Below are 26659 nucleotides of genomic sequence, written 5' to 3'. Positions count from 1 at the left end.
TCAGTTTCCACATGTGTCCCCTTGTTCGTATACCACCAGTGTTGAATAGTTTATCTTTATCTACCCTGTCAATTCCCCTGAGAATTTTGTAGGTTGTGATCATGTCTCCACTTACTCTTCTGTCTTCCAGTGTCGTAAGGTGCATTTCCCGTAGCCTTTCCTCGTAACTCATGCCTCTTAGTTCTGGGACAAGTCTAGTGGCATACCTCGGCACTTTTTCCAGCTTCGTCTTGTGCTTGACAAGGTACGGGCCTCATGCTGGGGCCGGATACTCCAGGATTGGTCTTACATATGTGGTATACAAAATTCTGAAAGATTCCCTACACAGGTTCCTGAAGCCTGTTCTGATGTTAGCCAGCCTCGCATATGCCGCAGACGTAATTCTTTTTATGAGGGTTTCAGGAGACAGGTTTGGTGTGATATCAACTCCTCGATCTGTCTCTGTCCGTTTCATGAAATACTTCATCTACTATTCTGTATCCTGTGTCTGGGCTCCTGTCTCCACCGCCTAGTTTCATTAATTTGCATTTACTCGGGTTGAACATTAGCAGCCATTTGTTGGACCATTCATTCAGTCTGTCTAGGTCATTTTGTAGCCTCGTACCATCATCCTCTGTTTTAATCCTACTCATAATTTTTGCATCATCAGCAAACATTGAGTGAAACGAGTCTATACCCTCTGGGTGATCATTAACATATATAAGAAAGAATATTGGTCCAAGGACTGACCCCTGCGGGACTCCACTCGTAACGTCTCACCAATCTGAGATCTCACCCCTCACAGTGACTCGTTGTCTCCTGTTTCTTAGGTACTCCTGTATCCAATGGAGTACCTTCCCTTTCACTCCAGCCTGCATCTCCAGCTTTTTCACTAACCTCTTATGTGGTACTGTAGCAAAGGCTTTCTGGCAATCCAAAATATGCTGTCTGCCCACCCCTCTCTTTCTTCCTTGATTTTTGTTTCCTGGTCGTAGAATTCAATTAACCCTGTGAAGCAGGACTTGCAGGACCTTAACCCATGTTGATGCCGTGATACAAAGTTCTTTCGCTCCAGATGTTCCACTAGCTTTCTTTGCACGATCTTCTCTAGCTTGCATGGGATGCAGGTTAGGGACACTGGCCTGCAGTTCAGTGCCTCCTGTCTATCCCCTTTATTGCATATCGTGAATATTAGCTGCTTTCCAAATTTCTGGCAGTTCCCCTGTTGCCAGTGATTTGTTATACACTATGGAAAGTGGCAGGCACAGTGCTTCTGCTCCTTCCTTTAGTATCCAAGGGGAGAGTCCATCCGGGCCTATAGCCTTTGTCACATCCAACTCTAGTAACAACTTTCTTACTTCCCCGCTGGTAATCTCAAACTCTTCTAGTGGTTCCTGGTTAACTATTCCCTCTCTTATCTCTGGAATTTCTCCTTTCTCTAAGGTGAAGACCTCCCAGAATTTTTTTGTCAGTTCCTCACACACTTCCTTGTCGTTTGTAGTGAATTCCTCTGCCCCTATCCTTAATGACATTACCTGTTCCTTTACTGTTGTTTTTCTCCTGATTTGGCTGTGCAGCAATTTAGGCTGAGTCTTTTCCTTGCTTGGGGTGTCATTTTCGTATTGCCTTTCTGCCTCTCTTCTCATCCTGACATATTCATTCCTGGCACTCTGGTATCATTCTATGCTCTCAAGTGTCCTGTTATTCCAATAGTTTCTCCATGCCCTTTCACTTTGCTGCTTAGCTTGCCTACATCTCTGATTAAACCATGGGTTTCTCATCTTCATTTCGTCGTTTTCCTTTTGGACTGGGACAAACTTGTTTGCTGCCTCCTTACACTTGTGCGTGATGTAGTCCATCATATCCTGGGCCGTCATTACTATGAGCTCTGTTTCCCATGTTATATCTGTTAGGAATTTTCTTATCTCCTCATAGTTTCCCTTTCGGAATGCCAGCCCTTTGTTTTCAGTACCCGTCCTCCTAGGGGGGCATAAAAGTAAGGAGGTTTTGGGGGGAGGAGATTAGGGGAAAAGGAGTGCTGAGAGGATAAAGAAGAAATTGAAATTGAAATTGAAATTGAAATAAGTTTATTGAGGTAAAATACACACAAAGGGATGAGGTAGCTCAAGCTATTCTCACCCCATTCAGTACAACGTGTTAATATATACATAGACACACATCACAAACAATAAACATATTACCAAACATTCTGAGAGGTAAACATATACATTTCCTCCTTCACAAGTAGTATGGTATCAGACGTACACACAAATACTTTTATGACCTAGGTATACTGTATAGACAATTTGCAAGACACCTGCAGATAATTCAACAAAATATTACAATCTTGGTGCAAAATTCTTATATCTCTCAAGAATATCATCAACCTTTCCGTTGTGACACATCCAGGCTATTTGTTCAGGAACAGTCCTTATCTCAGTGTTTCTATATACATTAATCAACGGACAATCAAGAATATAATGGGCAAGGGTGTGAGACCTTAACATACCACATAGTTTACACTTCGTGTCATTACCATGAACATCTATCCCATATTCCCAGTAATATTTGTACCCAAGCCTGAGCCGCATGTACACAGAGTCACTCCAAGCATTTCTCCTTTTACCATAAGTGAAATGGGTGTTTTGACTCACATACATGTAGTGTTGCATGGTTTGACTTCTCTCATACATTATCTCTCTCCTCTCCACTCCCGCCTGTGCCTGAATATTTCTGATTTTGCTTCTTATTTGTCTCATTGTGAATTCACATTCAATGTCAACTTGTGGTTTTGATGTGGCACGTTTGGCCAAGTCATCCGCCACCTCGTTGAGCACTATTCCAACATGAGACGGAATCCACATGAATTTCACACTATAACCTTTCAGCTGTATCTCAGTCAGCCTTCTCTTACAGTCCTCCACTATAGACATGAAGACTGGGTTTCGACTGTTTAAGGACTCCAGTGCTCCTCGGCTATCGACAAATACAAAAACATTTTTGTCGTCATGACGTACTTCCTCCAAACACGCCAGAATGGCCTGCAGTTCAGCTTGTGTGGATGATATATAATTACTAAGCCGGAGTTCAATTATCCTGTCCACAGTCCCAAACTCCGTATAATCCCTTATTAGGACACCACACCCTGCCCTGCCATCTTCCGCCACCGACCCGTCGCAATATACATGTAAACTGTTGCCTCTTGGTAACCGAGATATCATGCTTCCATACAAACACCGTAATTGTCCCGGTTCATGATGAATCTTTTTCACCTTGAGGGGTACAATTTCGACGTCTATTTTCTGTACTATCCAGGGAGCAGACATATTACACTGTCGAGAGGGTTTACAGCAGTCAAGTACGTCGTATTCCCTGAGGTCATGAGCTAATCCTCTCGTATAGCGTGTCTCCCTCAGTTTCCTGGAAGTGTGTACGTCACTCAAGCAGGTCTGAACGCTCTCAAACAGCTTATCCCCTCCTTTTCTCCGCATGAAACGAATAGATACTCTAGTGTTAATGTCACGGACTCTATCACACACACTCTGTAAATTTAATTCCATTCTCATTATTTCAATCATTGCATTTCTTTGACATCCAAGAATAATCCTCATAGCCTCGTTCTGTATCAGCTCTATTTTTTGAATTCTGCCTTGGCCTGTGTAAGACAATACGGGTGCTGCGTAGTCTATCAGGGATCGAACAGTGCTTATGTATAACATCCGCAAGATAGGTACCCCAACACCTTTACCAGAAAAAGCCAGTGCTTTTAGAGGATGCAGACGGGCTTTACATAAGGTGCTGATATGATTTATTTCAGCATTTTTACTCTCACATGTGTATCCAACATACATGCCCAGATACTTGTACTTCTGTACACGGCTCAGTTCCACACCATTTAGAGTAAGTGTTATATTTCTTCGTTTCCTATACTCGTATTTGGTTTTATCTGCATTTATAACTAAGCCTAACTTGTGACAGGTTGTACCAAGTATGTTAAGAGCATCTTGAATTTTGTTCACAGAAGTGCCTTGTATAAGAATGTCATCAGCATATATGATCGTCGTGACCCCTGGAGGATACATCTCTGATGCTAATCTGTTCATTAATACATTGAATAAGGTGGGACTTAATCAACCCGTTCTCACACAAGACAGTACATATATGACTAGTGCTTAAAGTCAATATGTGGAATGTGATTTAGTACATATGTGATATATTCCCAGTTAACTTTTTTACCAAGGCTCAAACTCTTCCTCACGTACCAATTTACGTCTCACAGTACTCGTCCATCAACGTAGATAGCTGAATAGTCGTGATTGGTTCAATTATAACGAAAATTGTAGTTTTCAGGTCCCACATGGGTTGTGAAATTCACCTACTATTGTCCATGCTCTTATAATATTACAGATCAGCTACATCCTATTGAAGGCTCGTAGTTTTGTTTTGAGAAATATTAGTTGTTCTTAGTAAATTATAATAAGCACAATAAATTATTACATAGAATAAGTGCTTCACCAATCAATATTATATACCATAGTTTGTGCTTTAGAAATCTTTAAAGAATGTTTTGTAGGAACGCTAACAGAAAACGATGTTATGTTGGAATGTATATAGGGTAAACTACTGCAAACAGGATGGTATGGTGTGGATTATTGGAAACTATAGGATTAGTATAGGGTCCACTACCACCTGTTAGGTGGGTAAGGGGTCCAATAACACCCGCAGGATGAGTATGGGGGTCACATCCACCCACAGGAATGGTATGGGGATCACTTCCACCCACAGGAAGGGTATGGGATCCAATACCATCCACTGGATGTGTATTGCGTCCACTACCACCGACAGGATGGGTATGGGCTCACAACCACCCACAGGATAGGTATGGGGTCCAATACCACCCACAGGATGAGTATGGGGTCCACTATAACCCACAGGATGGGTATGGGGCTCCAACCACCCACAGAATAAGTATGGGGTACAATAACACCCACTGGATATGTATGGCATCCATTGCCCCCACAGGATGACTATAGGGTACAGTATCGCCCACAGGATTAGTATATAGGGTTCACTGCCGCCCACAGAGTCGGTATGGGGTCCACCGCCACCCACAGGGTCGGTATGGGGTCCACTACCGCCCACAGGGTCGCTATGAAGTCAACTACCGTCCACAGGGTCGGTAGGGGTCCACTACCGCCCACAGGGTCGGCAGGGGGTCCACTGCCACCCACTGGGTCGGTAGGGGGTCCACTGCCGCCCACAGGATCGATAGGGGGTCCACTGCCGCCCACAGGGTCGATTTGGGGGGGGTCCACTACCGCCCACAGGATCGATAGGGGGTCCACTGCCGCCCAGAGGGTCGGTAGGGGGTCCACTGCCGCCCACACGTTCGGTAGGGGTCCACTGCCGCCCACAGGGTCGGTAGGGGGTCCACTGCCGCCCACAGGATCGATAGGGGGTCCACTGCCGCCCACAGGGTCGATAGGGGGTCCCTTACCGCCCACAGGGTCTCTATGAAGTCAACTACCGCCCATAGTGTTTGTATAGTGTCCACTATCGCCCATAGTGTTATTATGGGGTCCACTACCCCTCATAGGGTCGGTATGGGGGTCCATTACTACCCACAGGGTGTGTCTGGGGTCTATTTTGGCAATACTGCTTTTCCAATCTCATTTGTTGTTCAATGTAAAATATTTGTTGCTCGACTTGCAACAATTTATATATATATATATATATATATATAGTATAGTGCCTTTGCAATAATGTACCAATGTATGTATTTTCATAACTCGTTTTAAATTGTTGAAAAATAAATAACTACATTGTGAATGCAAGTCAATGTTTACATGCTAAATCAGAGTTGCCAGATTCCGCTTAAAATAGCAAATTGTGCTTATTTTCAAAGCTTGAGAATTTAGCTTTAAAGTAGTTAAAAAACTACGAATTTCGCAATTTGCTATGTACTTTAGTGTACTATTTTAAAATAAGATTGGTTTTTAAGCTGCAAGTCATATGAATCTCAAAAAAAGTATATTATTAACAATCTTATCTCCATAGTTCACTAGTTTCTGTAAATCAGATCTGGTAACTGTAGGCCAAGTACTGGAAGACTCAAGACACAATGTGTTGAAGCTATTCTCTTTGAAGAAGTCATCTCGACAGGATCTTCCAGCTCCAGCTATAAAACTTCACCAAACATGGATCTACCTAGTACATCAAATGGTAAGGAATTACTAAACTGTACAAAGTTTTATGCTAGAACATTTGTTACAGAATTGTCCCTGTCAGGGACAATTCAGTCCCTATTCTATGTGTACTCCATCACATAGTGACGGAGTATGTGGGAATAATTTTGTTGACACTGTCCATTTTGTCAATTCTACAACAGCAGATAATATGAATTCCCAGAGATATTTGTAACTTGAGATACTTGGTTTGGTTTGGTTAAGTTAGGTTAGGTTAGCCTAACCCAGTAAATCCTCCCCGGCTAGAATATAAACCCCGGACAAAGTGCTCGTGAAATGCCAGGCATTTGCAAATATGAGGATGTGGTTGATTAGATTATATTCTTTTCTATATCATAGATGTTCAATATATGAAAAATATTTTAGACTTAAAAATGGACCCCTGAGGTACTCAACTTAACACATTTCTTCATATTCATTCCCATTTAGTATGACCTTTTGCTCTCTTTGTTTTAACTATTGTTTTGTGCACTTTACAATTTTTTTCATGAACCTGTAATTTCCTTGCTAGTCTTCCATGTGGTACCTTATTAAAGTCTTTAGCATAATCCATGTATACTACATCCACCGGAAACCCTTTATCTGAGTACCATGTTACCATGTCCCAAAAGTGAGGAGGTTTATAAGGTAGCATCTGTTTTTAAGAAGACCATGGTGTGTCGATTGAATAAGATTTTTCACTGAAAGATGGTAAATGATTCCCTCCCTTAGGATTTTCGCCATGAGCTTGCAGATGTGTTATACCTAGCTGATCGGACATTAGTTTTGTGCTTAACTCTTTCTGCTTTTTTTTTAAATACTGTAAGGGTGAAATTTTCATATTTCAAATCTCGGGGTACTATCCCTTGGTTCAGATATTTTGTGGAAAGTATTTTCAGCAGTATTCATAGTTCTTCTGTCAGTTTATTTTCCTTTATAATTAAGGTTTGTTTTCTTTTGTACCATAGAAAGTACCACAGAAAGGTGTTATAATGTTGTGTTAGCTTTTCTGTACAATTTTTCTTTTTTGTTTGTATAAAAGGCTATGCAATGAATTCAAATATTTACGCTACCAATCAATTTTTCAGATAGATCATCGGATTTTGACAGTATGCTGTACATACCAGATGTTCCAAAAATAACTACAGACAACAATAATGGTACTGTGTTTACTATTTTTATACTTTATATATAGGAAGACAAGTTCAATCAATGAGCATTTTAATATATCATCAAAATTTTCATACATTTCTTTCACTTTGTTACACTTGTAAAAACTTATTCTTAGCTATATTTATATAAATGTTAATACCACTGTTAAATGAACATATTGATTTGTGTCCTTATTAGTTATAGCTTATTTATGTTGACCCAGCACCTTACTAAAGGGATTACCTTAACTTGTGTCACTATCTCTCTAGGGGGCTCCAGGTAGGCAGTATAGGTAATGCCACTAACATGCATATCATTATGGGAAAGTCCATAATTTAACACATAATTATAAGTAGGTAATTTGTAGCAAATTTTAAGATTATTAATAGGTACATTGTAGCATAATTTTGCATAAGCATAATTTTCTTGTTTTGTTCTTGTACTTTTCCTTCGAACACTATTATTTTCTCTTCAGAATTTCACCGGAGAATAGCAGTGATGACTAGAGAACATCTTGAACGTGAGTACCAGAAAGCACGTGCTGCAATGATACAAAGAAATGAGTACTTGAAGAGACTCTTAAACGTGGAGGAACCAAACTCAATAAAGGTGACAAACAAGAAACAGAAAAAAGATAACATACAGGATGTATCACACATTAATTCAAAACAAAGACCAGCTGCACCCCAATCTGATGGTAATCTTCTATTATTTTTTTAACAATATTTCTACAGCTGTTATTTGTGTACTTTCCAATAATATTTGTTGCCTATTTTTAAGTGTATGCTAGACAATTATGGAGATTAAATTACTATAACACTGAACAACTTGGTAGCATAAAGTTAGTTATAGTAATATCTTGAGATTTGTCTGAAAATATTAATACTTGTATACAATTTGCAATTATGTACCATGCTTAAATCTTCAAATGTGCCACCCAGACATTCTGCCTGCTATACTTTCACCACCACACATTCAAAATGCGGGCTATTCTACTAGTGGCAGAACGTACACTCAAAGTTATTTGGCAGCTGGTGAAGAAACTTTGGAATCATTTGATGTTGGTATGTCCCAACATCATTTGTTGGTATTTAAATGAGGGTTTATTTAATGGACACACGTCATAAATATTATGTACCAAAATTGTGCTTAATGCCTATGAAATTTTGTTTAACATATTATACTAATCATTCCTTTCACTTACAAATTTTTCTTACTAATTTTTAATCCCATATTTCAAAGTACTTGCTGCAGAACTTGAACAAATTAAAGATTCTCAGCCAAGTGTTTCTGACTGGCAAAAAAGAAGAAAAAATGCAGAGATTAATTGGGGAGAAAGCAGGGCAATGCTGTTCGATTGGACATTGTCTGAGTTGGGTGTTCCAGATAAAGGTAAATTAAATATTGCTGTGTTCATTAAGGTTATACTGTATAATAAGCATCATATGCAAATTAATGACACTCTATTAATACATTTAGACTTCAGATTGTTTAAAATGTTAGGTATACAGTATTTAAAATTAGTATAAATAATTACCCCTTTTTTCATCAGGTAAAGTTTGTGTACAATGTACAAATTGTGAGGCAACCATCAAATGTGAAGACTGTTTTGCTTGGTATTGTCAGGTAAATAAAAATATAACATTACATTTATGTATACTAATTAAATTTAATGTAATGTATACATTACATTAAATATAATAAGTACAGTTTGTGTAAAAAAATTTAAGATTTCTGATTGTTTAAGATTAATGATATACGTATCATTTAATATAGTAGGAGGCTTTTAATTTTTGTACAATAATTTGAATTTTTTTTTACTGTATACTTTTATGTTAAAGGTATTGTATGGAGGGCGGTGGCAAGAAGGAAGTGGCATGACTTTAGGGGAAGAGGCAGAGCAAGTGTTTGCATACCTCTCACGATACAACTCTACAACTAAAAACATGCTGAAAGCTGGTATTTGTTTATATGGTTCATCTGATCAAGTTTTTTATTATTTTACCTGCCCTGTAATCAGTATAATGCGATTGGTATTCAGTATTCAATAAGTATCAACTCCCTCAAATAATCAATAAAAGAATGAAAACATATTGGTCAAACTTGAGTTGGTCGTGGTGAGTAAAGGTATGTTATGAAACTGTTATTAATCTATGCTCTTCAAGATGTTCATTGCTATAAATATTTTTCTCAGAAAGAACAGAAGAACTCACAGAGGGTGCAGTCTTTTGGAACCATCGAAAAATTGATGGACTGGCTCGTGCATTAGTTACTCGACTCAGAAAGGTACTAAAAATAATATATATTTATTTTATTTATTTGTATTTATTTTGAAACTTATTATAATGCATTTATATGTGAAAGGTATTATAATGCATTTATAGGTTAGTTATGTGTTCAGATCATGTACTACATATATTTTCCATTATAAATTAGCGACCATTTCCTTGAATTAACTGCTTGAACTTTTTCAATATATCAATAAGGTTAATTTGTATAAAGTATATAGTATTTAATTAACCTAAATGTATGATTCCGAGATATATCAAATGTGTTCACAGAGAAATCACAGTTTCGTGATATATCACGGGAACTGTGATGAGGGTTTGAACCCCATGCACTGAGTGCTCTCAGATGCATGCTCTAGTTCACTACGCCACGACATGGTCAGATGAATTGCAACTTGGAGTACTACTGCACCCACAAGGATCCCAAGGCTTCCACTGAAGCCAAACCAGGTTTCACACAATTCCCCCATGAACTCGGTCTCTGTCATTCAGTAGTTCTGCCTTTGATGCCCCCATTTCAATGTCTTTCTCCATGTATTGATATATCACAATAATATGAATTCTATGTGTATTGAAAGGGCCATCAGAGGTAAAACTACTGGAGGACACAGACCAAGTACATGGGAAACTGCATGCACAACCGCCCATGGAATGGGTATGGGGGTGCATAATTAACAAAAATTGAATTGTGGGTTCATTAGTACCCTAGGTTGCAATTCTTTTGACCATGTTGTGGCGCATTCAACTACAGCAAGCATCTGGGAATGCCAAGCCCATAGGTTCGAACCACTCATCATGGTTAATGTGATTTGTTCATTAAATTTATTATATTTTCAAATAGGCCAGAGAGACGGAAATAACAGTTTCAAATGAGATCGACAAACTTGATGTTCAAAAGTCATTGATTCAAGAATGGCGATCTGACCTACAAATGATTTGTAAGGAGTTAGAGTTAAACACTGGAACAACCTCGAAGAACATAAAATATTCTATCGAGGCAGTTGCAGACTCTATCAGGCATCGCAAAAATCTGATTGCCACTGATGCAGGTAGGCTTACTATTTCTTTGTTAACTCTGAAGCAATTTCTATTTAGCTCTTGTCTATAATTTCTATGTAGGTAAATGATGAGGAAATTTTTTTAACAACTTTAAAACTTTCAGCCAAAAAACTTTATTTGCAGCATCCAGTAAAATGCGCTCTTCACTCCGGCACAGAAATGAGTGTGATAGGAAAAAGCTTCAAGGCTTCATAAAAATCTACAATAGTGAAAACTCTGAAATTCTCAGTGAAAAGGATGCAATAGAAGGTATCCTGCCATGGCACAATTTATTGCCTCATCATAGCCAAAATGGTATGTAACTACATCTCATTTTATCAGGGGTTACAATTCGGCCTTATCAAGATAACTAACATTTAGCATGCATAATGGATAAGCTTTACTTATTTTTGAAGTAAAATATCATCACTACTGTTTGTAAAATAGGTGCAGTATCATAATCCGTAGGTTTTTATCAGGTTGATACTGCACAATAAACTATGTATAGTATATATAATGCAAGTACCTAAACTGTAATTACATTAAATTGAGTTGTAGTTTACTTGCAGTAAATATAATTTTCCTCTTTTATTAGTGTCCCTTGCTCAAAAAAAGAAGGCAGTAGAAGATGTGGAGCTTCAGAAGAGATCCAGAGAAGAGCAACAACACACTGTTCAAGAAATGCTGCATTATCTCGCATATTACAAGAATAAGAGAGAGATTTTAACCGAACATACTGAAGAGTTGTTATGTGGAATTTTTCCTTCATATCTAAGCAAGGTAAGCTAACAGCCTAAATGTGTGTTGCAATTCAGTTCTTCATAAACATTTATCCAGCAGAATTTTATACTTGAGTAAAGTCTTGCTATTTACAACTTTGACAGGTAGACAATTCCATGGTTTTCATATACTGTACTGGTGTGTTTTACATATATTTGAACTTTTACCGAAAACTTTATTTATTTATTCTAATTTCTTTAGTATTTTCAGGGAAATTTGTAAATGTCTTAAACCCCATTAAATAGTCTATATATTACAGGATCCTAACAAGTACACTATTGAAGAGAAGCACCTATCAACCAAAAATAAGAGTGGAATCTTGGCTCTTTTGAAGCAAGGGCAAAAGTTGTGTTCTGACAAGCTGAGTGATGCAAAGCGTTTATTTGGATACCAGGAAGAGGATGTTGATGTTTCCGAGCCCTACCTGGAGCTTTGTGACAGTGAAGATGATGATGATGAAGATGAAGAATTACTACTAAACTGATGATACAAAAGTTAAGTATAATAAATTTTACCTGATTTCTCTTGCTAATTTCTCTTACTTAATTTCTCTAATTTCTAATTATCCTAGCCCTAAGATTACTACTGGCCTCCATTGCCTTGCCTGCACTTTGTTTCCCCCTTAACCATATCACTCATTCTTACAGGTGTGAGACAGAGAGGTACAAGATCATCCAAGAGGAACAACACCTGAAGCACCCAACATTTGGGTGTTTTAATTAATAAAAACGCCCTTCATGGCTTCACTCATCCTGGCTGGTTTAATTAAAAAAACCTAACCTAAACCTATTATATATACCTCTAGAGTCAAGGGAGTTAAGTTTTAGGCTGCACAATGAAACTGCTATTGACAATTTTATAACTGCTGCTGATAATGTCTGTCCTGTGACTTTTTTGTAAGCATAACCAAAAGGCTTAACAATCCCTTGCTTACAAAGGGAATACTTAAACCCATTAATAAAAAACATGACCTTGAGAAGAAGTATAGGTTAGGAATTGTCTCCAAAGAATTCTCATGCTCTTCAACAGGTCACTTGAACTCCAAACCTTTCCAGTTATCCTAAAAAAGCGAGTTACCCCTGTACACAAATGTGGTGATCTCACAGATGTTAACAATTACAGACCTATATCAATCCTGCCTAACTTGTCAACATTTTTTGAAAAGCTACTTGAACTTGAACTCCAAACCTTTCCAGTTATCCTAAAAAAGCGAGTTACCCCTGTACACAAATGTGGTGATCTCACAGATGTTAACAATTACAGACCTATATCAATCCTGCCTAACTTGTCAACATTTTTTGAAAAGCTACTTGAACTTGAACTCCAAACCTTTCCAGTTATCCTAAAAAAGCGAGTTACCCCTGTACACAAATGTGGTGATCTCACAGATGTTAACAACTACAGACCTATATCAATCCTGCCTAACTTGTCAACATTTTTTGAAAAACTAATCTACAAGCAGTTTTACTCTTATCTAGCCAAACACCATATACTTAGTACTAGGCTGTACAAGAATATAACAACTCTTGTATATATCTCAAAAAAAAAAAAAAAAAAAAAAAAAGCACAAGACGAAGCTTGAAAAAGTTTAGTGGTATGCCAATAGGCTAGTCCCAGGACTAAGAGGCATGAGTTACGAGGACAGGCTGCGAGAAATGCAATTGATAGGGTACATAAAGATAAACTGTTTAACACGGGTGGTAGGCGAACAAGGGGACACAGGTGGAAACTTAGTACCCAAATGAACCACTAGGATGTTAGAAAGAACTTTTTCAGTGTCAGAGTAGTTAATAGATGGAATGCATTAGGCAGTGATGTGGTGGAGGCTGACTCCATACACAGTTTCAAATGCAGATATGATAGAGCCCAGTAGGCTCAGGAATCTGTACATCAGTTGATTGCCAGTTGAGAGGTGGGACCAAAGAGCCAGAGCTCAACCCCCCGCAACCACAACTAGGTGAGTATACACACACACACACACACGTACACACACACACACACACACAGACACAAACATACACACACTAATGCCTCTATTCACCTTGCAGTAAATAGGAACCTGAAAGTCAGGAAGCTGCTAAAGGCTGCATCTTGGGGATGTGTGAGTGTGTTAGATAAAAATATATGTTGTTTAGATATGATGGAGGAAAAGAGGCCGAGAGTCGGTACATTAGACAACCGACGCTTAGAAAGGCGGGGTCCAAGAGCTAACAGCTAAATCTTGGAAATAATAAATTAAAATATTTAATACACCCACATACATGTTTCACATTATTTTGGCTGAGGGCACACTGAGGGCTGATGGCCCCGTCGACGGGGCAGGAAGTCGGTGGTTGATCAAAGGCCTCCCACATCCTCCACATACCTGAGGATTATTCCGGCTTAATTTTAAACGGAAGTAATGTCTTGGCATTTACGGCTTCAGCGGGTGGGTGGGTCCGTGGGTTTATTACACTGTGAGTGAAAACAATCGCCTATTCTCTATTTTATATTGCGGCTTGTAGAGCTAGAAGCTGTTGCCTCTTGTGTGCGTTGCACAAGGGGATTAATATCTGGATTAATAGCTTTCAATATTTCCAGTATTTTTAAGGTAACGCTTAAATACCGAAGATACTGCTATTGGACACCGCTTAATTGACAATGTCTCAACAACGCAGGCTAAAGATGTGCGTGGCTCCTGCTATTGCAATGATGCTCATTTGTTTTTCAATGATGGGCCTTAGTTGCCCCCTCTCTAACTTACCGTTCTAAATACCCCTTCTCCATCTTCCGCAAACATTTCCCCTCATACATCTCCCCCCTTTCCTCCTGTCCCCCTTGTCCATCTTTGTCCCCCTGTCCATCTTTGTCCCCTGTCCCTCACTTTGTCCCCTTGCCCACATTTTCTGTCCTCTGTCCCAGATCCCTTTCCCCCTCTCTGTCCCCCTGTCCCCCCTTTCCATCTCTCTGTCCCCCTGTCCCTCTCTATCCCATTGTCCCTGTCTCTGTCCCCCCTGTCTCTCTCTGTCCCCCTGTTCTTCTCTGTCCTCCTGTTCCTCTCTCTGTCCCCCTGTCACTCTCTGTCCCCCTGTTCCTCTATGTCCCCCTGTCCATCTCTCTGTCCCCTGTACCTCTCTGTCCCCCTGCCCACTCTTTCTGTCCGCTGTCCATCATCTGTCCCCCTCCCTTTCCTCCAGTCCCCCTATCCATCTCTGTCCCCTTGTCCCTGTCTCTCCTCTGTCCCCTCTCTCTTGGTCTCCTGCCCCCCTCTCCTCCCTCTGTCCCCCGGTCCCCCTCTCTGACCCTGTCCCTCTGTCTCTGTCTCTGTCCATGTCCCCCTCTCTGTCCCTGTCTCCCTCCCTGTCCCACTGCTCCCCCTCTGTTCCCCCGTCCCTCCTCTGGCCCTGTCCGTCTGTCCCTGTCCCTCTGTCTCTGCCTCTCCTCGTTTCTGACATTCTCTGTGTCAGCCTATCTCTCTGTCTCTTTCCTCGCTCTATCTCTGTCATTCTCTCACTGACTTTGCATATCCTTATCTATACGTCTCTGTGTCTAACATTCTCTCCCTGACTCTGTCTATATCTATTTCTCTGTCTCGATCTTCATCTCTTTCTCTCTCTCTCTCTCTCTCTCTCTCTCTCTCTCTCTCTCTCTCTCTCTCTCTCTCTCTCTCTCTCTCTCTCTCTCTCTCTCTTTCTCTCTCTCTCTCTCTCTCTCTCTCTCTCTCTCTCTCTCTCTCTCTCTCTCTCTCTCTCTCTCTCTCTCTCTCTCTCTCTCTCTCTCTCTCTCTCTTTCTCTCTCTCTCTCTCTCTCTCTCTCTCTCTCTCTCTCTCTCTCTCTCTCTCTCTCTCTCTCTCTCTCTCTCTCTCTCTCTCTCTCTCCCTCTCTCTCTCTCCTTACATACATACATACATACATACATACATACATACATACATACATACATACATACATACATACATACATACATACGTACATACATACATACGTACATACATACATACATACATACATTTATTTAACACATGTGGTACACGCACAAGGGGACACAGGTGGAAGCTGAGTACCCAAATGAGCCACAGAGAGATTATAGAAAGAACTTTTCAGTGTCAGAGTAGTTAATAAATGGAATGCTTTAGGCAGTAATGTGGTGGAGGCTGATTCCATACACAGTTTCAAGTGTATGGAAAGTGTATGTATTCAAGTGGCGGGACCAAAGAGCCAAAGTTCAACCCTTGCAACCACAACTAGGTTAGTACATACATACATACATAAGATATAAAACAGTGGAGGATTCCCAGGTAGAACAATCAACCACAATGCCCATTACCCCTTTACCCTGATGTCCTTAACTACACAACTATACAAGAGTCATTAACACGTGTAATGGCTGATCCCCCATCACGATAGCATAAAGACCAATTGCTTGACCCGCAGTCTGTCTTGCTCCTCAAATAATTTTCGGGTTAACATGAAAACGTCTCTCGAGTTTATCTTTCTAATGTTGTTTTCCCATCTTTCATTTTATCAGCTTAGTTCCTTTATTATGCCCCAATTACTCATCCCTTGAGCGGTAGTTAAACTGAACCCAAATTTAAAAAAGTTCCTTGCTAAGCAAGCTACAGTCTTGATAAGTCAGATATATTGTTTGTTAACACATTTCTCAACAATGAACAGTCAGTTTTATCAAGCTAACATATCCTAACACAATGAGTGAGAGTATTAACTGGTATAATTATTTTATTAGACCAGTATATATTATTAGATTATACTGGTATAATTATATATATATATATATATATATATATATATATATATATATATATATATATATATATATATATATATATATGTATATATATACATATATATATATATATATATATATATATATATATATATATATATATATATATATATATATATATATATATATATGTATGTATGAGTGTGTGTGTACATGTGTATACAACATTAATAATTTTGTAACTAGCGTCAAACATTGTTATTTGCTTAGCTAAACGAACTAGAGGGTTCCGGTCCTGAACCGATTATGTGCCTCTGTAATCCTTTACACCACGGCCCACGGGATGGGTATGGGGTGCATAATAAAGAAAGCAATAGAAGAAATTGAAATTGCATAATACGGTTATTGACATTCAATAATAGTAAGATAAAGCAATGAGGACCAAATGGGAGACCAGTGATCAGTGTCTTGTATCCCCTGCAATACCTCAAATCCTACGTACCTCACTGACAGGCTCCAGTATGTTTCTGTGAATAATTCAATTTCTCCCACCCTACCCATCAACATTGGTGTTCCTCAGGGCAGCATACTTGGCATACTTGGGTATCCTTTGGAGGTGCTTATCCAGTTCTCACTTGAACACTGTGAGGGGATTGCCAGTTATGCCATGCAGTTATGCAATGTATGAATCTATCTATAAGTCCACCAATCTTTGTAAAAATTTCTTGTATGGATGTACCTTACCTAAATAAACATTTATTTATTTATTATTTATATTTAGGATTCATCAACTGCCAAAGATATTCACATGTCAGTATAATTCTGGCGAGAGAGAGGTTTGGGAAAAGCCGTTATACCAACTAGTCAGCAATAAGGGTGATATTTGTGGGGCACAGGCACACTCGGCCTGGCCCATTAACCCCCAACTGACACTATAACTACTAGCTACTAGGTACATGAACATAATTACATAATTTACGTACATAATTTAAGGTACATAATTACTAGGTACATGAGGACTGGCCATTGTACTATATAGACCTGAAAAAGTGTAACTTAGCGACAACAAGAAAATATTGAATCACAAGACCAACGACGACCATTCCCTTACCTTGCCATAAACACTGAAATTTGACACCCTACCTCTGGAGCCACCCTGACCACAGGTCCACCAACTACATTTCCCAGAAGTACACCCAGTATTAGTACACCCAGAAACAAGATATACTAGGTGAATACACACATACAAGGTATACTAGGTGAGTACTAGTTGAGTACTTACACACAAGATATTCTAGGTGAGACTAGGTGAGTATACACACACACGCAACATATACTAAGTTAGTACACCCAGAAACAAGATATACTAGGTGAATACACACATACAAGGTATACTAGGTGAGTACTAGTTGAGTACTTACACACAAGATATTCTAGGTGAGACTAGGTGAGTATACACACACACGCAACATATACTAAGTTAGTACACCCAGAAACAAGATATACTAGGTGAATACACACATACAAGGTATACTAGGTGAGTACTAGTTGAGTACTTACACACAAGATATTCTAGGTGAGACTAGGTGAGTATACACACACACGCAACATATACTAAGTTAGTACACCCAGAAACAAGATATACTAGGTGAATACACACATACAAGGTATACTAGGTGAGTACTAGTTGAGTACTTACACACAAGATATTCTAGGTGAGACTAGGTGAGTATACACACACACGCAACATATACTAAGTTAGTACACCCAGAAACAAGATATACTAGGTGAATACACACATACAAGGTATACTAGGTGAGTACTAGTTGAGTACTTACACACAAGATATTCTAGGTGAGACTAGGTGAGTATACACACACACGCAACATATACTAAGTTAGTACACCCAGAAACAAGATATACTAGGTGAATACACACATACAAGGTATACTAGGTGAGTACTAGTTGAGTACTTACACACAAGATATTCTAGGTGAGACTAGGTGAGTATACACACACACGCAACATATACTAAGTTAGTACACCCAGAAACAAGATATACTAGGTGAATACACACATACAAGGTATACTAGGTGAGTACTAGTTGAGTACTTACACACAAGATATTCTAGGTGAGACTAGGTGAGTATACACACACACGCAACATATACTAAGTTAGTACACCCAGAAACAAGATATACTAGGTGAATACCCTAACACCAACCTCCTACAGTAACCCCAACACCAACCTCCCACAGTACACAGCACCAACCTCCCACAGTACACATCCCACAGGTAACCCCAGCACCAACCTCCCACAGTACACCTCCCACAGGTAACCCCAACACCAACCTCCCACAGTACACAACACCAACCTCCCACAGTACACCTCCCACAGGTAACCCCAGCACCAACCTCCCACAGTACACAACACCAACCTCCCACAGTACACATCCCACAGGTAACCCCAGCACCAACCTCCCACAGTACACAACACCAACCTCCCACAGTACACCTCCCACAGGTAACCCCAGCACCAACCTCCCACAGTACACCTCCTACAGGTAACCCCAACACCAACCTCACACAGTACACCTCCCACAGTAACCCCAGCACCAACCTCCCACAGTAACCCCAACACCAACCTCCCACAGTACACAACACCAACCTCCCACAGTACACATCCCACAGGTAACCCCAGCACCAACCTCCCACAGTACACCTCCCACAGGTAACCCCAACACCAACCTCCCACAGTAACCCCAACACCAACCTCCCACAGTACACAACACCAACCTCCCACAGTACACATCCCACAGGTAACCCCAGCACCAACCTCCCACAGTACACCTCCCACAGGTAACCCCAACACCAACCTCACACAGTACACCTCCCACAGTAACCCCAGCACCAACCTCCCACAGTAACCCCAACACCAACCTCCCACAGTACACAACACCAACCTCCCACAGTACACATCCCACAGGTAACCCCAGCACCAACCTCCCACAGTAAACCCCAACACCAACCTCCCACAGTACACAACACCAACCTCCCACAGTACACCTCCCACAGGTAACCCCAGCACCAACCTCCCACAGTACACAACACCAACCTCCCACAGTACACATCCCACAGGTAACCCCAGCACCAACCTCCCACAGTACACAACACCAACCTCCCACAGTACACCTCCCACAGGTAACCCCAGCACCAACCTCCCACAGTACACCTCCTACAGGTAACCCCAACACCAACCTCACACAGTACACCTCCCACAGTAACCCCAGCACCAACCTCCCACAGGTACAAAATGAAGCCATGAGAATTATCTTAGGATGCCCAAGAAATGCTATGATTGAGAAAATCAGGATGGAGTTGAATCTGCAGAGTATTGGGGATAGAATTGCAGAGATAAATGTAGCTTCTGCCATTAGATTAATGAGAGGTGGGGGAGCTAATGAATTGGTCCTCTCAGTTCAAAAGGTGGGAAGTACTGAACAATGTATGATGAAGAAAAGAGCATATATGAATACCTTATGTTCTAATGTTATTAAGTATGATGTTATTTCAGAGTGTATTGCTGTGCCCAAGAGAAAATTTACACCACCATGGGAGGATTGTAATGTAGATGTAGTAATTACTCCCTTGCAAAAGAAAAAAAGTATGTATGAAATAGGAGAGCTGAGGGCAACATATGATTGTATAATTAGAAAATTGCCTACAGAAAACACTCTACTACATGTATATTGTGATGGGTCAGTAGCTAGGGATGGGAAGGCAGGATGTATATTGTGATGGGTCAGTAGCTAGGGATGGGAAGGCAGGATGTATATTGTGATGGGTCAGTAGCTAGGGATGGGAAGGCAGGATGTATATGTTCTTAACATTCTGAAACCTATATTGTTTGCTGATGATACTACACTCATCTACTCCAACCCCAACCCACATACACTAAATACTGTAATGTTGTTAATAATGAACTAAAAAAAGTCCACTTATGGATGTCAACCAACAAACTAACACTTAACATAGAAAAGACCTACTACATCTTATTTGGAAGCAAATCTACAAATGCAATTCAGCTTCAGATGACAATGTAAACATTAGCAATAACAATGATGGAAAGTTTCTTGGTCTATTCTTAGACAAGAGACTCAACTTCAGTACCCACATACAATACATAACTAAGAAAGTCTCTAAAACAGTTGGTATACTCTCCAAAATCAGATATTATGTACCTAACCCTGCTCTCATCTCTCTATATTATACACTAATCTATCCCTATCTCAACTATGGTATCTGTGCATGGGGTTCAACCACTGCAAACCACCTCAAGTCCATCATCACCCAGCAAAAATCTGCTATCAGAATAATATCAAATTCTGCTTTCAGACAACACACAGCCCCCTTGTTTAACTCCCTAAACATGCTAAACATAATCTCACTCCATAAATTCTCTTGTGTCAACTACATTTACAAAACCCTGTTCTTAAATGCAAATCCTGCTCTGAAACTCTTCCTGGACAGATGTAATAGGACCCATTATCACCACACCAGAAATAAATATCTCTTTGATATCCCCAGAGTTAAACTTGTATAAATAAATAAATAAATAAATAAATATGTTTATTCAGGTAAGGTACATACATACAAGTAATGTTACATTAATGGATCGATATATAGATAGAGCTAGTACATACAATGCCTAAAGCCACTATTACGCAACGCGTTTCGGGCAGGAAAAACATTAATATCTAGAACTTAATACTAATTGAGCATAAAGAATAAAATGTGTTGAGAACAAATACAAATAAAGATAAAAAAAAGAGGGAACATGACTGAAAAAGCAGCACAAATACAATAGGTTGACAAACAGTGTTGATTAAAAAAAAAAAAAAAATAACAGACATGGGTTGACAATAGAGGGGTAAGGTAGGTTAGTGAATTTATTAGGTAGTGTTTAGTTTTTATCTTAAACTGGTTGAGAGAGGTACAGTCTTTAACATGGTTGGGAAGATCATTCCACATTCTGGGTCCATTGATTTGTAGAGCATTTCTAGTTTGATTAAGTCGTATTCTTGGAATATCAAAACTGTATTTTTTTCTGGTGTGGTGCTCATGGGTTCTGTTACAACCTTCAATGAAGCTTTTGAGCTTATATGTATGTATTTGTAATGTATGTATGTAAACAATGTATTTATTATCATTTATCAATTCTGATAGAAATTACCTACTTAAAATTATCTGTTAGATTAAGGACCTGCCTGAAACGCTGCGCATACTAGTGGCTTTACAAGATTGTAAATACTGTACTATTCAATGTATTCTCACAACCCCAATGTACCTACTTGTATATATATAAATAAAATAAAATAAAATATTGTGATGGGTCAGTAGCTAGGGATGGGAAGGCAGGATGCAGTATGCCAAACTGAATTCGTGCGCCCCTTGAGGGACTTGAAGTAGAGGGATAGGGATCACAGGATAAGTATGGGTTGCACAAACTACTGGTAACAGGATGAGTATGGGTTGCACAATTAATTACTACAAAGTGGTTGAGTATGGGGTGCACGTAAATGAAGACTCCCAAGAAGCAAATCAGAGATCAGCCCAAGCTTCATCTTGAGGCAAAGCTCAATGCCTTAAGCCATATTGATGCTCTGTCCACAGAGCATTCTCTCTCTCAAATCATAATAGTACACTAATGGTTCCCTACACCACCCCTCAGGTGCAGCTGCAGCAGGCTTGGGTGACATGATGACTATGGGGTGCACAATAAACTAACACTCACAGAATGAGTATGGGCTGCACAATAAGCTACCTCTCACAAGATTAGTAATAAAGAAACATTAATTTTTTGGGTAGGGTGACTGAAACTCATCCTGGGGTAAAAATGTTTATTTAAATTTATTATAGTTAAATGAATTTAGTAAATTATTCCATATATTGTACTATAAGTGAATTGACACTAAGCTATAAATGATACTAATAAGGTTTTAAAAATGAAAAACAGTAAAAATCCTTCATGTAAGATATGGAAGTTGAAAAGTAAATTAACTGTAAACTAAATTATAAACTGTAGACATAATATAAAGTATTATAAGTAAAATACCTATAAACTACCAAATAATGTGTAAGGAACCATTTCTATTGTTTGTCCTTTTTTACCTGTTTCCTCAGGTATTTTAAAATTCCCATTCCGTTGTTACTACACTGTTTTCCTGGTGTAGTTCCCTGTGGTTCAAATTTTACTACTTGTACTTCTTGCTGTTTCTGAAGGATTGCTAATGGTAGCCCTTGTTGCACCGGCGGAACTTTTTGTAAATGTTCCACCTGCGGAACTTTTTGTAATTGTTGAATTTCTTGCACCTGCGGTACTTTTTGGACTTTATGCACCTGCTGCACTTGTAGCTCGTCAGGATTTTTTTCCAGGGCATTATCGCTATCACCTTCTGATCCTAATGTAAGTTTATCTGCATCAAGCTTCCTTGTGCGTGCTGGAAAAAAAAATAAAAATAAAAAATAAAAAATTTTGAAATGGAAGATCCTGTGTAACAAATTTAATCAGTTACTATGATCGAGCCGCAGAAATTTTACAGGAAAGATATGGTTGGGTTGACTGCATCTATCTGGACCTAAAAGAGGCATTCAATAGAATTCCACATAAGAGTTTGTTCTGGAAACTGGAACATATTGGAGGGGTGACAGGTAAGCTTCTAACATGGATTAAAAAATTTCAAACTGATAGAAAAATGAGGGCAGTAATCAGAGGCAATGTATTGGACTGGAGAAATGTCACGAGTGGAGTACCACAGGGTTTAGTTCTGGCATTCATGGATAAATAATAAATAAATTGTTCATGATTTTTTTAGACAAAAGCTAGAATATGCAGCAGTTGTATGGTGCCCATATCTTAAGAAGTACATGTACAAACTTGAAATGATACAAAGACGTCATGGGTGTCATAGGGGCACCAGCACACTGGTTTGCTAAAGGGCCCTTAATGCTGTCGAGACCTTATGGGCCCTTGGACCCATTACGTTAAGACATAGTGCTGTATTGGGCCACACACTTTTTGCCATATACATCAACGACAGAGATGATTGAATTGAAATTATATATATATATATATATATATATATATATATATATATATATATATATATATATATATATATATATATATATATATATACATATATATATATATATATATATATATATATATATATATATATATATATATATATATATATACATATGTATATATATATATATATACATATGTATATATATATATATATATGAGAGAAAATAATAGGTGGTGATATATTTATATATTATGTGAACTACTTACACAAAAAGAAGTTAGTGGTGAAGATCTTCTTGTCCTCTTCTTGTATTACGTTGTTTGGTAGGATACCATGCGTCACCCGTGCTGGTCCTTTCTTGTAATAGATAACGATTGATTCATACCCACAGCCACGCAGATATGTTAGCTGAAAAGCAAATAATATTTAAACAATAACACTATCTGGGAAAATGCAACAAAATAAATGTTTGAAGCATAGCTGGGCATGTGCAATAGAACCCATAATAGAATCACAATACCAGAAATAAATATCTTTGATATCCCCAGAGTCAAAGTTATTCTGTGTAAATACTCTATGCAAATAAAGGGACCTTGTCTATGGAACTAACTTGCTAACAAATTTAAAAACTGTCCAACTTCTGCCATTTTAAAAAATAAAACCAAAAAGTACCTAAATTTTTTCTTGATAGTTTCCTAACTAGTGTATTAAACTCGCACTGTATCTTATGAAATCCAATGCCAGAATATATGTGCCTAAACCATACAACTTTTCCATTGTAATCATTGCTATCACCTTATATCATGATTGTTATATTGAATGCATATCTTACTATATTATACCTTGAAATATTCCTCAAATTATGCTACAATTTATATGTTGATAACCCTCAAATTTTACTTTAATGTACATAGTAATCTTTGTGATACTTTCTTACAATGTACCAGCCAATTTTTTCCATTTAAGCTTTAAATTGCCTATTTAAAATTATCTGTTAGATTAAGGACCTGCCCAAAACACTATGTGTGCTAGTGGCTTTACAAGAATGTAAAAACATCAATTCTATGTACTCTCATAATCCCAGTGTGCTATCTTGTATATAAATAAATAAACAAATAGTATGTAAGTACTGTACAGCATTATTCATGTTGATTCTATACCTTATCAAGCAAGTTCAGCATAAGAAGAATACAAATGAATACAACAGATGTAGACAAACTTCAATACCTGATTTTCAATCCTTCGTAGAACCCGGCTTGCTGTATTTCGTTCTAAAGCCTTCTTGCCTTTAAGTAGAAAACGGGCTTCCTCTTCTTTCTTCATTAATTCTCTACTGTTTCGGAAGTCACACTGGCAGAACTTGCAAACATTGCTTCGGACATGCACACATTGTTTGCAGTTTGTGCATCTCCTCAAGAATTTTCCCTGAAGACCTGAAGGAAATAGTTTCTAATAAAATACTTATATTCAAATGACCTATGCTGCAAAAATTATAAGTTAAATTGTTGTTAAAATGTACTACAGTAATTAAATATATTATTTAAATTATGAAATAATCTACATTAACACTAGTGAGAGCAATGTTAAAAATTTTAGGACTGCATCTGGAAATAACTTTAATTTTGGATGTGATTAACCATGCTGTAACTCGTATAACAAAACTGAGAGGAGTTGAATCCAACAGCCTGATTGACCAGGCTGTTAATTTCAAGCGAATACTATATTATTGGAAGAAAAAAAAATTATATATATATATATATATATATATATATATATATATATATATATATATATATATATATATATATATATATATAATCAATATTGTAACTTTTTCTGTGTAATGACGTTTTCAAATAAAGTTAGATAAATATACACACATACCAAAAGAATAAGGGTGGTAGGAGAAGAAAATATGAAAGTGTTCAGTGAGGATCCACAAGGTCTTCTCTGAGTACTCTTTATTTTCTTCTCCGAGGCTATGGGTCCCTACACTTGCACCAGAGGTGGTACCCCTCATATATATATATATATATATATATATATATATATATATATATATATATATATATATATATATATATATATATATATATGTCGTACCTAGTAGCCCGAACGCACTTCTCAGCCTACTATGCAAGGCCCGATTTGCCTAATAAGCCAAGTTTTTATGAATTAATTGTTTTTCGACTACCTAACCTACCTAAGCTAACCTAACCCAACTTTTTCGGCTACCTAACCTAACCTAACCTATAAATATAGGTTAGGTTAGGTTAGGTAGGGTTGGTTAGGTTCGGCCATATATCTACGTTAATTTTAACTCCAATAAAAAAAATTGACCTCATACATAATGAAATGGGTAGCTTTATCATTTCATCAGAAAACAAATTAGAGAAAATATACTGTCAGGAAAACTTGGCTTATTATGCAAATCGGGCCTTGCATAGTAAGCCGAGTACGACGTTCTGGCTACTAGGTACAACATATATATATATATATATATATATACATACATACATACATACATACATACATACATACATACATACACACATACATATATATATATATATATATATATATATATATGACAGTGTCAGATTCAGTTTACTACAGTTTAGTAATTTCTTACCATTTGATGTACTAGGTAGATCCATGTTTGGTGAAGTTTTATAGCTGGAGCTGGAAGATCCTGTCGAGATGACTTCTTCAAAGAGAATAGCTTCAACACACATTGTGTCTTGAGTCTACCAGTACTTGGCCTACAGTTACCAGATCTGATTTACAGAAACTAGTGAACTATGGAGATAAGATTGTTAATAATATACTTTTTTTGAGATTCATATGACTTGCAGCTTAAAAACCAACCTTATTTTAAAATAGTACACTAAAGTACATAGCAAATTGCGAAATTCGTAGTTTTTTAACTACTTTAAAGCTAAATTCTCAAGCTTTGAAAATAAGCACAATTTGCTATTTTAAGCGGAATCTGGCAACTCTGATTTAGCATGTAAACATTGACTTGCATTCACAATGTAGTTATTTATTTTTCAACAATTTAAAACGAGTTATGAAAATACACACATTGGTACATTATTGCAAAGGCACTATACTATATATATATATATATAAATTGTTGCAAGTCGAGCAACAAATATTTTACATTGAACAACAAATGAGATTGGAAAAGCAGTATTGCCAAAATAGACCCCAGACACACCCTGTGGGTAGTAATGGACCCCCATACCGACCCTATGAGGGGTAGTGGACCCCATAATAACACTATGGGCGATAGTGGACACTATACAAACACTATGGGCGGTAGTTGACTTCATAGAGACCCTGTGGGCGGTAAGGGACCCCCTATCGACCCTGTGGGCG

The 26659-nt window shown here is 38.3% G+C and overlaps 1 protein-coding gene across 1 annotated transcript; it reads right to left on the bottom strand.

Annotated features, from left to right (window-relative positions):
• Positions 1 to 22213: 22213 nt before the first annotated feature.
• Positions 22214 to 26054, bottom strand: LOC123751481 (uncharacterized). Its single transcript, XM_069328206.1, has 4 exons — positions 25911 to 26054; positions 24506 to 24711; positions 23545 to 23686; positions 22214 to 22684 (listed from the first exon to the last, which is right to left on the bottom strand). The coding sequence occupies exons 1-4, from the start codon at positions 26011 to 26013 to the stop codon at positions 22335 to 22337; spliced, it is 801 nt and encodes a 266-aa protein (XP_069184307.1). The 5' UTR covers positions 26014 to 26054; the 3' UTR covers positions 22214 to 22334.
• Between the last annotated feature and the right edge of the window lie 605 nt (positions 26055 to 26659).

The sequence above is a fragment of the Procambarus clarkii genome, chromosome 2, assembly GCF_040958095.1.
Source record: "Procambarus clarkii isolate CNS0578487 chromosome 2, FALCON_Pclarkii_2.0, whole genome shotgun sequence".
Lineage (NCBI taxonomy): Eukaryota > Metazoa > Arthropoda > Malacostraca > Decapoda > Cambaridae > Procambarus > Procambarus clarkii.
This window is presented reverse-complemented; position numbering and strand designations above follow the sequence as displayed.